General features: G+C 36.9%; 1 protein-coding gene across 2 annotated transcripts; it reads left to right on the forward strand.

The window, feature by feature from the left end:
* The first annotated feature begins 543 nt into the window (after positions 1 to 543).
* LOC127566345 (E3 SUMO-protein ligase ZBED1-like) lies at positions 544 to 2821 on the forward strand. Of its 2 annotated transcripts, none has more exons than XM_052008371.1 (2): positions 544 to 619; positions 857 to 2315. In XM_052008371.1, exons 1-2 carry the CDS (start codon positions 583 to 585, stop codon positions 1810 to 1812), a joined length of 993 nt encoding a protein of 330 aa, XP_051864331.1. In that variant the 5' UTR covers positions 544 to 582; the 3' UTR covers positions 1813 to 2315. The 2 variants fall into 2 exon arrangements, 1 of the variants encoding a protein (XP_051864331.1); XR_007955647.1 differs by lacking the exon at positions 857 to 2315 and adding an exon at positions 2340 to 2821 and having other exon boundaries at positions 553 to 619.
* The last annotated feature ends 13631 nt before the right edge of the window (positions 2822 to 16452 follow it).

Here is a 16452-nt window from a genome sequence, read left to right on the forward strand (position 1 = left end):
CTTGAGCCCTGAAATAAATACTCGCAACGCATCCTTGCGGAATTTTTTGACGTAAGCCCTTAGCTAGGGCTAGATCGTAACACATGTTGACTTTGTGTGTCAACAGAGTGAGTTTCTTTTCAACCTCATCATAATATTGAAGCCATGGCGTGCCGCCCTGCCTCAATGTGACTTGCTCCTGTTCAATGACATGCGCTTGTCACTGTATCTAAAGTCAAGGCGATTTATGATTGTCTCGAAGTTCAGAACCGTACCAAACGATGCAAGAACTGCATCGGCAGGGCCTCGAAATTTACTTCTAATTATGATTACTGCCTGGCAATGGCGTGAGCTGCCATTATACGTCTTGAAAATGTGGTAGGCGTAGAGGTGCAGAAACATCGAGTGACACATCGATAGCATCGATGTTTTCAAAATATCGAAACCATCGATGGTTCGTGATCACCATCGATGTTTTCACTAACAACTCTGCGCTCGGGACGAACAAATTGTAAGTCAATTAATTTCTTAATTTATTTTCTAACAACTAACAAAATTGTTGATAATATTTAGGATTTCTAGTTGGTGGTTTGGTGGACGTTGATGGATGACGAAGGCAAGATGGAGAATTACGTGAAAAGTAAGTTATATATCTTCTTTACAAGCCCACGCTTCCCTTAGATATGTGTGCATGTATGTGTATGTACACACATACATTGCTAAATTAGCGAAAAATAACTAATGCCGCAAAAATTTGGCGCAAGCCTTAAAATAAAGTAGCTAGTAGTAGTAGTAGTAGTTTGATTATGTTGTTTAGTGAATATTTTAAATTACATACAGTTTAGTAACATCCTTTTATTATTTATTGGTGTAATAGGAGCGGAACCGACAGAGGAAGTGGAGACGGAGTCAGGACAAAAGCGTAAAAGGGAGCGATCAGTGGTTTGGGACCACTTCAAAAAGAGCAACGACAAAGCGTACGGCATTTGCAATTACTGTGGAAAACATCTTAAGACAGCTGGCAATACATCAAACTTGCTGGACCATCTTAAGCGTTTGCATCCGAGTCGCATGACCGCTGATAAGGAACCAATGCCTAAAACGATGGCAATTTTTTTGAACAAGGAGCCGTTCTATGGCAGTGACTCAAATGTAAAAAAAAGGCTGGATAAAAAAGTGATGAATATGCTTTCTAAAAGCGTGCTTCCGTTTAGTTTCGTTGATGACGAAGGATTTGTCGAGCTCATGCAAGAAGCGGTCCCGCGCTACAAGGTGCCGAGCAGAATGTATTTTCGCGATGTGATGCTTCCAACGGAATATGAACAGCTAAGCCTTAAGTTGCGTGCAGCTTTGGAGACCGTTAAGCATGTTGGGCTGACAACGGATCTTTGGACATCTGCAGCTAACGAAGGCTACATCACAATCACTTGTCATTATATAACAGAAAACTTTAAATTAACGTCTGCACTGCTATCGACAGCACCATTGATTACCCCCACAAATCATAACGCCCAAAACATCGCAGACTCAATAAGCTCAATGTTGGCTAAGTGGGGTCTTCTGTCGAAGGTTGTCACCGTTACAACGGACAATGATACTACCATGAAAAAAGCGTGCGATATATTAGCTTTCAAGCATTTACCCTGTTTGGCACACACAATAAATCTGCTTGCTCAGGACATTTTAAAACTGGCAGCAGTAAATGGTATTATCTCAAAATGCAAACGTATAGTCACTTACTTCAAGCAAAGCACAATAGCCACAGCTAAATTAAAGGAAGTCCAGAATACAAATCAGCCGCTTGTCTTAGGTGGAACAGTGCACACGCAATGATCAAAAGAATTTTACAAATAAACGAATATGTTACATTGACATTGTTAAAATTGCGAAATGGCCCTTCACCGATCACAACTGAAGAACTCGAGGTCTTGGATGACCTGTCGGACTTGCTGTCACCTTTTCAGGAAGCGACTCTTTCGGTATCGACTAACACAAAAGTTTCTGTGTCCCTTATGATTCCCGTCATTGCCGAGATTCATTACAAAATGAATCAATTAAATGCAAAGTTACGAACACAGGAAGGAAAAGATATATATGACCTTGTTAAGAAACGCTTAGTAGAAAGACTGGATACTTTTGAAACGCGCACAATTCCTCGCATCGCTACTCTCGTTGATCCTCGCTTCAAAAAAGATGGCTTTCTCAGACCTTCAAATGCAGATCAAGCAGCCAAAGCATTGGAGCTGGAATTGCTGTCGTTTAAGTCTACAACTCCACGACGTCCACCAACACCACCAGAGCCAACGTCAAACGAGCCAAATTTCAGATTTTCAATTTTGCAAAACAAATCAAAAGTGAAGTCCACCCGAGCCGATGCCATTATTACCACAAGGCAATTTATGGAAAAGGAAAACGCTCCTTGCACTTGCGACCCCTTAAAGTATTGGGAGGTACGATTTTCAAATAATTATGACAAACATGTTAAATAAACAAGTAAGAAAGCTACAGTCGAGTGAGCTCGACTGTGAGATACCCGCTACCCATAGTAAAAAAAAGAAATCTGGAAAATGTGCCCAAAATTGATACTGTAAATTAAAGTCTATTTAATTCTTGCGAATTATAAGTATACTTATTTTATGATACAATATTAATGTTATTGAATATAAAATTGGTTTCTGAAATATGTCGCCGCTCGAATCAGCTCCTGCTTCAATAAAATACATTTTATTTATTAAAGCAAGACCCAGGGAACACCACGAGGAGGCCATTAAATATAATGGGGTCTTTTCCGAAATCTAAATTCGGCAGACCTACGAGTCGACTTGTGCTGTGAACAAAAAACACCATTATTCCCCAAAAAATTGTTGTATATATAAAATCATAATTAATATAAATTAAATTTATAATAATAAACAAAAAATTTTGATTTCAAGGATTAAAATTAAAATTAAAATATTTAAATTAAATTAAATTAAATTAAATTAAATTAAATTAAATTAAATTAAATTAAATTAGGTGCAAATACTTTTAGAAATACAAAAAAATCTAAACCTGATCATCAATGCTAACTAAAATACCACTATGATAGCTATAAATTGTCTCATATGTGCGTGCTGTGGCTCTGTTATCCCTAATATTTGAGCACGCCCAATCAATATGTGTATCACGATTGGTTGTGGACGTGTTCAAATCTAACAAAAACCTAAAACTATTAGCTGCCAAAAAATCGAAAACCCTTCTATATTCAGCAGATAGCTCCCGTAAACAAAAATTAAAATCTCCTAGCACTACACTACTGCTATCCAAAAATGGAAATCCCTGAAATAAATTTTCAAATTCAGTTTCGAACTTATGCGGAGGATATTTTGGACTTCTATATATAATGAGGAATCCTAAAGACTTATATTTAAACACTGCATACTCGAACACTGCGGAAGCTAAATTATTGGGGTCAGAATAATATCGTCCGCTTGAGCAGAGACTAACATTCTCAAAAACTTGATTTTTGGCGAATATAAGAATGCCTCTCTTTGGACGAGATCCACTAGAAGTCGACTGGCAATCAAGACGAATAGCACAACGGTAGCCAGGAATATCATATGATTCATTGGAATATGTAGAAGCCTCAACGAAAAATAGGAATTGAGACTGGAGCATTAACTGATCGGAGCAAATATCAGTAATGTGGCAATGTAAACTTTGTGTATTATGGAATACAGCATTGATTTTAGAATTGTCAAAGAGACAGCTGAAATGGGAATTTAACAATTTTGTGGATCTTAAACTGGCAAGCTCTTGCTCTACCACTGACTGACGGTCAGCTTTCGGGGGCACAAATTGCCCAACAATAAAGAGGCCAGCCGCACTTGTGGCTCTACTACAAGCTACATACAAAGCTTCCCTTTGCATACCAGGAGTTGTGTGGACCACCACGTTGGTATATGTAGCACCCTGACTTTTATGAATAGTTATACCTTCTGCAGGTACAACTGGAAATTGTTTGCGGTCAATAGAAACTTGCTCATTTGAATGGTATTGAAAACTTTTCACAGTTTTCTGAACAGGGGTCCAAGAGGGTTCAGCACGATGAGTGCACCTAGATCGAGCATTAGTTCCAACACTTTCATCTAAGAATTTAATCCAAAGAACATGCGGGGAGTTGGATGTATTAAAACCTATTTCCATAAGAATACCTGAAGCTCCATTAACAAGACCATCTGCAGTATCTATATTGACCGTCATCATGTATTTAGCAGTGGTTTTCAAAATAAGGGTTGTGCAAAGCCCTTGAGTTTGAGATGTTTTGAAATCCTTTACGGATTCCAAGCATCTGGACTTAGCTTCTGAGTTAAGATGTGCAGCTTTAATTGAGTCAAGAGCAGTGGAAATGAACTGCTCCGTAGGTATCGAGTTTAACTTAGCAGTGTTAAAAATATTTGTATCCTCATTACGCCAAAACAAATGAATGGCATCATTAGGAAATTGGTCTAAGACCGAAACTCTAGCTCTAAGTAAATTAATGTCATTTATTGTCATTTGACCGGATGCCATGTTATTTAGCGCTAGCGCAAATGCTTGATCGTCTCGTTGTCGCATAATCTCTGTGAGCTCAAAAAACTTAAAAATATCCCACAAAGCAGACCCAAATATAGCACTGTATGGATCATGCGACGATGTAGTGGATTGGAAAATCCATCGATCTCCTACGGGACGTAGTTGTCTGAGATCGCCAAAAACAATTACTGAAATTCCTCCAAATGAGGTTTCCCTGTTAGCAAAAATTTGCTTAAGACGAGCATCTAAGTGAGATAACATTTTGGCACCGACCATTGAGATTTCATCAATAATTAAAAGCTTAAGATCTATAAACCTTGAGCGAAGTGTATTCAGTAAATCTGCACCTAAATCTTTAAAGGAGGACCCGGACTGATTCACTGGAAGTGAGAACATGGAATGCAGGGTTGAACCTCCAATTCCAAAAGCTGCTTTACCCGTAGGAGCACACAAAAGTATTTTAGCAGAGGTGGGGTCACAACCTGGCCTACTATTATATAGTTGCGAAAGGGAATGGAATATAGCTGAAATTAATCTACTCTTGCCAACACCTGCTCCGCCTCCTACAAACTCATAAAATATTTTATTCTCTTTAGCATTATGCATTACATGCGTGAAATAAGTTTTTTTGCTTAAGATTCAAAGATTTAACTATGCTTGCTAAGTCATCACGTGACATAATTGGCGGGAGCTTAATAAGTCGGATGACATTGTCCGAATCTTCGGGAACATTAACGGCATTTAAGTCCAAAACATTTACTTGAGAATTTATTTCAGGGATCGCCAAAGCCCTAAAATGATTATCTAAACTATCTGCCTGATCCCGTTCCTCAAAATTTCCCTCAGCTTCTATGGCCCTTCTAAGCACGTCTTCTAAATCCTCTAAAACATTATATTTCCTATACCTAAATCCAATAGATTCTAAATTCGCTGCATACACGCTTTCACAATTAATACTGAGCAAATCTACCTGTTCATCCCTCCACGGAAAATATAACATTAAAAGTTCCCTAAAATAGTTCTCTCTGTCGGCATTCAGATTAAACTTCCTAAACCTAATAATTGCTGGTTTGGTCCGTTCCCTAATGAAGCCACTACCATCACGAAGAGCCTGAATTTAATTTCCTAGGACCTCGTTTTCTCCATCACCACCGTCATCTGCATCTTGACGTGCTGACCGACAGGATTTCGCAAAATTATAATTTGCAGCAAAATCGGCTAAACACAGGCCTTCGAGACTATCTGGCCGCTGAATATAATGATCCAGCATTCCCAAAACATAAATATCGGTGGAATCTTCATTCATATTTTGGAGCTGTTGTCTAGATTTGAGCATTCAAACTCTGTGCTCTGGTCATGACGTATTTATATAAACTTCTGCGTTGCTAGTCTCAGACAAACGCATTCCTAGACAACAGTAGGCGGCTTCCTGAGCAGAAATCTCAGTGCCGGAGATAAATTTGTGGCCAATATGTTGCAGCTTTTGTTTAATGCTGAAGTTGCCTCTGTGAATCTCGTTCACTGCTTCACGCATTAATTTGGAGATTCCTCGTTGGGATTTGTTGATATAATTAATTATATAACTGCAACAGGCATAGGGATCCAATATGAACTGAATATCCATACTGGCCCTTTGCATTGAGAGAATATGTTTATTGTAAGCGTTAACTTTAATGGCTGCAAATGTTCTCTTCAGAAATATTTGGGGCTTTTTCAAGCCAGATCTCAATGCACATTTATAGTCCTCGTAGCTGAGGTTTAATTGTTGGTGAGATAGGAAATTCTCAAATATGCTTAATTGACTTATAGTGTCAGAATCAAAAGGGAAATTTAGGAGAGATTGAACTTTTTTCAAATTTTCTTGATGAAGAGAAATATTTTCAGAGTCTTCAGCCAATGGCTGAAGAATTTCTGTTTGTGGCATGGGAAAATATGGGATACCGAAGCGACAAATAGAGTTACCCCTCACTTCACGCATACAAGAATGTCCGTGATTGTGCTTCTGATATTCAATATACTGAGCTAACTCAGTATCAGTTACATCTGTGGTAATGAATTGGTCAATAAATGAAATGACTGAGGCTATAGACAATTCATTTTCAAAGTCCACAGAGGGGGCATCTTTCAGCCAAAACATGCCATGAATATGAGGCGAACCTCGCTGCTGGAATTCAACACGCCAATAATACTTAAGAACGGGATGATTTTCGAAAACGCCCCCCTCCCTCTTCATAATTGTTAAAACCTGACGATATCTATAATCAAAATACCTTGCATAAGTTACAGGATCTGACCTAATCAAACGAGCCTTTTCACTAAAACTAAAATTCGAAGCTTCTTCTTCTGTAACCTGCTGCCTATCTATATTCCCCTTCAATAAAACTAATAATTCCGCCCACCGTGTCTCAGCAGCTGACAGAGTGATGAAAAAGGTTGGTAGACCGAATTGTCGAATCATCGCGATTACCTTTTTCTTTTCGGCTTCCCAGTGAGCAGGAGACGTGCGAACACCCTTCAGGACCCTATAGCCTTCATCGTGGCGAATAATGCTATCTATATGCTCATCGTTGAGAGCGTTAGAGGCTGTAATGGCGCGTGAGGCGCTTTGTTTTCTTAAGCAAATCGTAATATTACTACGAATTTGGATCAGCTCTAACTTTTTATAATTAAATAATAATTTGTCAATTCGACAACCTCTCCTATCTACATTTTGAAGCTCAGATTTTATAATTGCGGAAAAGCTAAGGGGACAAGTTCTTTTTATGCCAGCATAAATTGTAGGGAATGCCAACTCTTCCGAGTCAGCATCGAGAATCATATCTAGGGGTCGTTGGCCTTCGCCTGGAGCCAGGGTGATTCTCTGCATAGCAGCGGTGTCTATCTGATTATTCTCAAGCAGTGTTTCTTGACCCCCAGGATTGAGCTCCTCTATCTCAGCATCATCCTGATGTGCTGGATTTTCAATTCTTCGCTCAAGTCCCTCCACAAATTCTGCGTCTGCTTGAGATGCTATGAAGGGAACAGTTTCAGTTGTATAAGTAGACAACCACTGTTCATTTAAAACTACACTATGTTTTCTATAAAGTTCTGTATTAGCTAAATACCTAATTGCGTCAGCTATTCTTAAGGGTCTTATGGTTTCGGCCATGAAATCATGGCTATATTCCATTCTACGCTTGAGGTGGAGCTGTACGACCTCGGCTTCATGAAAAGCCCGTGGGAGGGATGTTACGATGTTACTTATTGGTATTGGAACATTAACTACAGCTCCTTTAATTGCACTCTGACGCTCATGACCTAAAGACTTTATAATCATAAAAGGAAGACGAGGAGAAATTAGGCGTTCCTCTAATGGAGTGAGGCCTTTAAGGCAATCAGGTAATTGGGGGAAATCTAGTCCATTTGAAATGGAAGTTTTTGGTTTAACACCAGATCTAATTTTGCGGCAACATGTTTTGCAAAAAGTTAAGCAACCGTCAGATGAAGGGAACTGACGCTCAACATCGAAAATCTCCGCAGAAAACTCATAATTGTCTTCAATTATGGTTCTAGGTATCCTACTTACTTGATGAGGAAACCAGAGACCTTTACAAGAAAGGCAAATTTTGTTGGGGCCCAGCTTGACAACTCTATTAAAATTCTCAATCAGAGCTTCTATTCTAGTGGGTCTGGGTGAATTTTCTTCCTGAAGACTATTCGCACGTTCCTCTCTATTATGGGCAGCATTTCGACGGTTTTCTGCTAATCTATTTTCAATATTTTCCCTATATTGGCTAACTCTTTGGCTAAGTCGTCTTGAGGCGTCAAATGCTGCTTGTCGCGCTAATAACCGGGCACTTCGACGCGCACCGGTGTTGCGCACCTGTTCAATAATCCTCCTAGTAAGATTATTTCTAGCCTGTGACCTATTAACCCGATCTAGTTCCCTCTCTAATAGACGCCATTCAAGATCTGTCCGTCTCGCTGCCCTTAATGCCGAGTTTCGTCTTTGTTCGTTGGTCCTGTACATTGTATCCCGTCTACGTATATGTCTTCTTAAAGTGTCAGCCTGCTGTTCAGGCTCTCTAAATGTTACGTCCGCCCGTCGCTACTGTTGTTCGTCGTAGTCTCCTAAATTCTGAGTTTTCTGTTTGTTCGATTCGTCGATAGTCAGAATCCTGCCTACGGTTCGATCGTCGCAGAGTATCAGCCGCCTGTTCTGGCTGCCGATACACTGAATTCGTCCGTCGTTGTCTTCTATTTTCTGTATTGTCCGATTGTTCGTTTTGTCGATAGTCGGCGTCTGTGCGTCTCAATCTTCTATGGTCTGTATCTGTCGTTTGCTCATGTTGCCTAATTCGCGCTGATCGTCTCCTTACTAAACGTCGCTGACTATTTATAATCTGTTCGCTTTCCCTATACTCCTGATCAGCTCTACGATTCCTCTGCGAACTTGCATTACTTTCCCTCTCTTCTACAACATAATCGTTATTTTCCTTATTTCTTCTATTTATTGACTGCCTAGAGCGTGCTGTTTGTGATGCAGACTGTCTACTAACGCGTGGCATTTCTACAAAATATCTGCACTTAAATATTATACTTAATAACTATTAGTAATTGTTATATGCTAATTATATATATTAATTAAATCAAATTAGACAAAAATTGAAAAATTTTGCAAATTATTAATTATGAATTTTTACATACGGTGTTTCTCCTAGGGAGGGCACGATGCAAAAGAGATAGCATCGATACACGATACCCAATGAACGATTATTTCCCTAAAAATATCGATTTTTATGTATATCGGTATTTTCAAAATAAAACATCGATGCATTCCTTAGCATCCGTGTCAATAAGAATATCAGAAAATGTCGCCCGAAAAACTCAATGCTGGGTGCATCACTGAGTTTTGTAATAAATTGTAATAAATTTAAAAAATGGAATAAAACGTTTCTAGTTACTATATTCTCAAACAAAGAGATAATTATTTATTTTCATATCCGATATATATTCTTGGTTTCACATTGCAATACACTCTGTGTAATTTAACACAAATCTAATACTAAATACACATACAATATTGCAATATTGTAAAATTATGCGACTGATTTATTATCAAGCATCGATATATCGCGTAAAATCGATATCGATAAGACCATCGTAAAATATACCTACAAAAATCGATGTATCGGTGCACGATGTATCGATGCTTTCAGCAGCATTATTGCGTGCACAACGGCGACACAGAATAAAAAGCTAATACTCTGCACCAGCACAAAGTTGAAATGTCATTATGTTCACTTATTTTAATATGCCCTTGCAATGCCCAAAATCGAAATACCGTTCAAATCAAACATTTCCACTGAAAATTGCGTTGTTTTCGTTTTGACTTTTACCGCAAAAAAACCGTTACATTTTTTAACATAACGGACAAATGCAAATATATATGTACATGTATACGTACACGTGCATTCACATGCATACATAAATACACACACATGTATCTATGTGTGTAAATACGCGTTATTGTTGCATTAAAGCGGCTAATACAATAATTATTACCATTTATTAAAATTGCTTCTCGAATATCTAATAAGATTATTTTCCGATCACAATCAGAACTGTTAAGAATATTTAGTTGGTCTAATTGGTCAACCAAATGAGGCAGCCGTTTGTCGCCATAATAACTTTAACAGGGGCGGAAGTGGGCGTGGTAAAAATTTGAAACCAACTTGATCTGAATTATTGTATATAGCATTAAAAAAAAAAAAAAAAATAATTATGAGTCCCTACCGGGGCTCGAACCGGCGCACCACCAAATGTTGGGCTTGTACACTACCAACACCAATATAGTCGAGCATGTAGATATATAAACGCATACATACATACAAACGAAAACATAGCAGGCGTTTTTGCACATACAAAAGTATTTCTTTAATAACATCCACAATTTTGATTTACAATTGTTGTAAATACGATTAAAAAAAAAAAAAAAAGTTTGCATCCTGAGCGTGTTCGAACCCGAGAACCTCAACATGCCCGGCTTGCACTCTACCACCTGAGCTATCGCATTGCTTATGAATCCTCCATGCATACAGACATTAATATAGGCGAGCATGTATATACGTATACGCATACATACAATACATACATAGCAGGCGTTTTTGCCCATACAAAACTATTTCTTTAATAACTTCAACAATTTTTATCTGATCGCAACCAAATTTTCAGGAATCATAACTACTATAGTAATTATTGTATATACCAAAATTCGCAACTCTAGCTTTAAAATTACGCTTGTTAATCGATTTTTTTGATTTGCGGGGGCGGAAGTGGGCGTGGCAAAAATTTGAAACAAACTTGATCTGCGTGCAAACATAACAAATGCTGTCGAAAAAAAATTATAGCTCTATCTCTTATAGTCTCTGAGATCCAGTGTTTCATACGGACAGACGGACAGACACACAGACACACAGACGGACAGACGGACATGGCTATATCGTCTCGGCTGTTGACACTGATCAAGAATATATATACTTTATAGTGTCGGAGATGCCTCCTTCTACCTGTTACATACATTTCCTGCCGGCACAAAGTTATAATACCCTTCTACCCTATGGGTAGCGGGTATAAAAATACTTTTTACAGATGACTGATGACAACGATCTCAAATTGGTTGCGAAAAAGTATTTCTGTGTACAAGCCTCGTCCTGTGAGTCTGAAAGGGTGTTCAGCAAAGCTGGACAAGTTGTATCTGATCGTAGAACAAGACTTACACCTGAAGTTGTTGATCAACTTCTTTTCCTCAACAAAAATAGACACTTAAATGATCTCAAATAAACCTCATTGTTATCGTTTGTACTGTTTTGCCTTTTCTTTTCTTTTTTTGTTAAACATCGATGTTTCACTCGATGTTTTTTTTGAAAACATCGAAAACATCGATGGACACAAACATCGATGTTTCTGCACCTCTAGGTAGGCGGCTAAAGCCGCCTGTCTTCAAGAGACATATAGTTTAGTGTTGGATAGTTGGTACAGAAATGCTCTCGTGACAGCATGAGTACATACATATACTTGTAGAATTGCAGTGTGTATGCATGTAAGTATATATGACACCCCGCACGCAAGTTTCGACAATATCTTTGTTGAAAATTAATTGAATCTTACAATATTTCTATCAAGCTTACATATTAACGTCTTGGTGGTTATATTCGATTAACTTGATCTTTATAAATTTTATGATTTACGAGATACGAGATAATTACCCTCCTGCCCATAACCTTCGATACGTTTATATTTTGGTTGTGATTTACCTACTTAATTGTTTTTGACAAAATCATTCTTAAAATTATCATTAGGTTCTATAGGTTATTTTGACATAAACTTTATTTTATTGTCTGCTATCTTTTTAGATAGTTTTTCAATGTCTTCAGAAGAGAGTAAATTATTTAGAATATCCATTGGCCTAATGTTAGTTGTATTATGGATTGTGTTGTTGTGTGATATTATAGCCTTTAAAACTTTGTCTTGCACGTTATCTTTATTGTTAGGATCCACATTGAATAACCGTATGTGTTCTTTTAAAGTTAGACGAAGTCGTTTAATATCCGAATTTCCAGTTTTTTTTGGATGGGGTTGTGAAATGAATCTGGACATCATTGTCCTGGAGGTATTCCTTAATTGTTAATATATTAAATTCGTTGTCCGTAACAATTTTCTTAGGTTTTCCTAGATATTGGAGTCTTAGTTTAATTGCGTTAAGCAGAGAAAACCATGATCGGTCTTTTAGAAAATGTTTTGTGGCATATTTACTTTATTTATCGATTGTAGTAAGGTACATGATATTTCGTTGCGGATACCATATATCCAAATGAATTATATCGTTCTGATTGGGCGGCGATCATATTTAGCTGTGTTGCATATATTACAGTTCTTAATATATTTTTGAATTTATTTTAACAAATTAGGGTAATAATATTATATAATTGCTTAATTTCTAACAAAATTTCATTTATACCCCTGTGGTTGTTTTTTAAGTGTTCATTTGCTATAATTTTCAACATTTTCTCTCTATCTGTAAATTTGAATTGTTTGAGAAGTATTGTCTATAGTTTGAAACATTTAATATAATTTTGTGTCTTCGCAATAAATTACAATTAGTCCTTTTTCGGGTATTATTTCTTGCATGTCTTTAGCAATTTTTCGGCATCGCCTTTTGTTTTAACAAAGTGTCTAACTTTCTTTTTGTACAAGATCTTTGTGGATCGTGAATCATTTTCACCAATGCACATTGGGCCAGCGAGCCGATTTTTCGACGAAAATTAAAGTTTGAAAGTTAGGTTCTTCAAATTTGGGACATATTATAGTTTCGATGCACATAAAAATATATCTAAGTTTCAGACCGATCTGACCACGCCTTCTTAGCCGCCCATATGAGATAACTTTCCTCTTATTGATACTTGTACGGTAATAAATAATGCTAGCACTCGATAAATTCAACAATTGTTTTTAATTAATTTTTTAACACTTTACCTTAATATTAATAAGTAAAAAATAACGATGCATTCAAAATGACTATAAATAGGTATTTTTCATTTAAAAATATTCATAGCAGTCGTCTTCTACATTAATTTCTATTAAAAACGGATTTTCAGAGTCCGAATCTGAATCACTATCACTATTGCTAGCATCAAATTCGGGAACATATTACAAGAATATAGCAAGTTTGGTGATTCTGTGATTCTGTGACGTCTGTGGTAGGGGTTTATTTATTGTGCTGACCCAATTTCAATGTTAAGTATTATTTGAATTTTAAAAATATTTAGACATTTTTTGGTAATTGGGATAAAGTTTCGTCTGCTTTTGCGCTATTGGAGCTTGAAATTCTACTGAGGCCATCCGCCAGAGCGTTTTCTTTCCCTTTGATGAAGCTTATATCGAAACCAAAGTCGTTTGGTTCTTTTAAATTGTTTAACCAAACCAAAGGTTTATGGTCTGTTTTTATAACAAATTTCCTTCTGTGCAGGTAATGCTTAAAATATCTAGTTGCCCAGTAAATGGCTAGGAGCTCTTTCTCGATCGTACTATAGTTTAGTTCGTGAGTTTTGAGCATTCGACTCGCATAGTAAATGACTTTATCGTCTTGCATTAAGACGGCTTCTAACGCAAAGTTGCTTGCGTCCGTGAAGTCTTCATTTTCTAAGTTTACTCTCGAATTTTTCTTCAAATATTTTATATTTTTGAATAATCTTTTATGTACCGTTTTTAATACCCTGCCATGCCCAAGAAACTTTTAATCTCTTTTTGATTTGATGGTAATTTGATTTTGTTAATTGCTTCGATTTTGGTTTTAGTAAGTTTTAGCCCTTCTTGATTCACTATGTGCCCTAAAAACTCGATCTCTTGTTTTGCAAATTGACACTTGTCAATCTGGAGTTTTAGGTTTGATTTCAATAGACAATCAAATATGGCCTTAATATGTTCAACATGTTCTTCTATACTCTTAGAAAAAATGAGAACACCGTCCATATATACCAAGCATATGTGTCCTATGAATGGCCTAAGTACATTATTCATAAGGCGTTGGAATGTGGACGGAGCGTTTCTTAATCCGAATGGCATACGCAAGAATTCGTAGAGCCCACTGGATGTAGAAAATGCTGTCTTATGTACGTCATCCGGATCCATCTCGATTTGATAAAACCCTTTAGCAAGATCTAAGCTTGTGAAAAACTTACATTCACCTAATTTGTCAAAAATCTCGATAATATTGGGTATAGGAAAACGATCCTCGATTGTCTCTTTATTCAGTTTACGGTAGTCGATAGCTAACCGCCACTTCTTGAGATTTGAGGCATCTTCCTTCTTCTGGATAACGGGCTATTATATGGACTATTAGAGTGTCTAATTATTTTTTGCTCGAGCATCTCGTCTATTTGTCTGTTAACCTCCTCAGTATGGATCTCAGGATATTTGTAAGCATTCGAGTAACATGGAATATCATTTCTTGTTTTAATGCTAAGTTTGACTTCGTTAGTAAAGGACAGATTTTGATAGTTCCTATAAAAGAGGCAATCATATTCATGTACAAGCTTTTCTAGCAAAGCTTTTGATTCTTGATTGATATCGATTTGGGTTGAGTTATTAAGAGTTATAAATTTGTGTATTATATTAATGTCATCTTGTATAAAAATTATAAAAATTATTAATTATTAACTTCCTGTTAGGATAATCTACATATGACGGCATTTAAATCGTTTAGAAGATTTCCTCCTATTAGACCATCGAAATTTTGATGAAAATTATATTCGAGGAATACACACCAATAGTTTTTTATATTAAAATTGATTGAAATCTACATAGTTTTTATTTTAATTTCGTTTCCTTGAATTTTGGGTTACAGATGGTTTCGTTAATGATGCTGAACTCTGCTCCAGTATCTATAACAAAAAGTAGTGTCCCAACATGAGTTTTAATTTCTATATTTGACCCTTCCGATTGAAAATTTCCACTCGATTGAATTATTTCCATTGGTTCCGAAGACAGTTTATTTTGTCCAGAGGACTGGGTGTTTCGGCTACTTGTTGACATTTTTGAGCATGCGCTAGCTGAAGTGTCTTTTGCCTGTTTTTGGCTATATTGGAACCTTGAGTTGGTACTGAATTTATTATTGTGGTCACAGGTAAACTTTAAATAATTTAAAAAAATTGTAAAAATCGTCAAATTTTTGAAAAATTAAAAAAATTTTAAATTGTAAATTGAAATCGGTCAAATTTTAAAAATTTTAAAAAATATAAAAATCGAAAAATTATTTGAAATTGAAAAAATTTTAAACATTTTTCAATTTACAATGTAAAAATCGGCAACAATTTGTAAATGAAAAAAATGTTAAAAATCGACAAAATTTTAGTGAGTGAGTAGAGTGCAAGCAATAGGAAGACGCGGAGGTGTTAAAAATAAGTTGAACAAAAGAATAGCACACATTAAGTGGCTGTTATTTACCAAAACACCGCCTCCTGCGTGTTCATCTGCACAAAAGTTCCAGGCCGAGCTTGATTTTTTGAAAACAAGCCTCACAGAAAGACGCCCAATTGCCGCAACTTACTCACATAAAATACAAAATATAAGCAAAACAATAACCAAGTCTCAAGTCCGGCTCTGGAGAAGACATGCCCAAACGACTCCGAGGGACCACTAAGCTCACCGCATTGTGAGTACACCTGTGCTGCCAGCAACGGTGCCCCTACGCAGAAGAAATAGCAGCCTGTGCAGCCAGCACCGGCCACGTGTAGCGCAACAAGCTACACCCGGAAAGTGAGCCGACAGCGCTTCTAAGAGCGCCCACCGATAACAACGATTTTTTTGTCTCCAATGCACTGCGATGCATAAAATTTAATTGTAAAATAAAAAGTGTAAAATTGTGCGGAAGAAGATCTGCCCAATTAGAGTGCAGCCTGTAAAGCTACACAAAGACTTGGCGGGAAATAAAGTTTAAAAAAATCGAATTCATATAAAACAAATTGTACAAACTGCATAATAGATGCATTAACCTGGGTAAAATTTAAATTAAAAACAAGTAAGAAAGCTACAGTCGAGTGTGCTCGACTGTGAAATACCCGCTACCCATTTTGAATAAAAGCAAAATATTACGGTAATAATCTCAAAATATTAAAAATAAATATGCATGTATTTTCGATCGGGATTTGAACTCAAGCACCACCGACCGGGTGTTTAAAAAAAAAAAGGTTTGTACTTCGAGCGGGTTCGAACCCGGGCACCACAACATGCGCGGCTTGCATTCTACCACCTGAGCTATCGCATTGCTTATGGACCCACTGTGCATACAGATGCTAATATAGACGAGCATGTATATACATACGTATACGCATACATATATAGCAGGCGGTTTTGCTCATACAAAATATTTTTTTAATAATA

The sequence above is a fragment of the Drosophila albomicans genome, unplaced genomic scaffold, assembly GCF_009650485.2.
Source record: "Drosophila albomicans strain 15112-1751.03 unplaced genomic scaffold, ASM965048v2 utg000051l_pilon, whole genome shotgun sequence".
NCBI classification, from domain to species: Eukaryota; Metazoa; Arthropoda; class Insecta; order Diptera; family Drosophilidae; genus Drosophila; species Drosophila albomicans.

What these genes read in the sequence shown, in the direction of transcription:
- LOC127566345 (XM_052008371.1), top strand. Translation starts at nt 583, where the DNA reads ATGGATGACGAAGGCAAGATGGAGAATTACGTGAAAA. An exon ending in GATGGAGAATTACGTGAAAA is followed by an intron (nt 620 to 856) that starts GTAAGTTATATA and finishes TTGGTGTAATAG; the next exon opens with GAGCGGAACCGACAGAGGAA.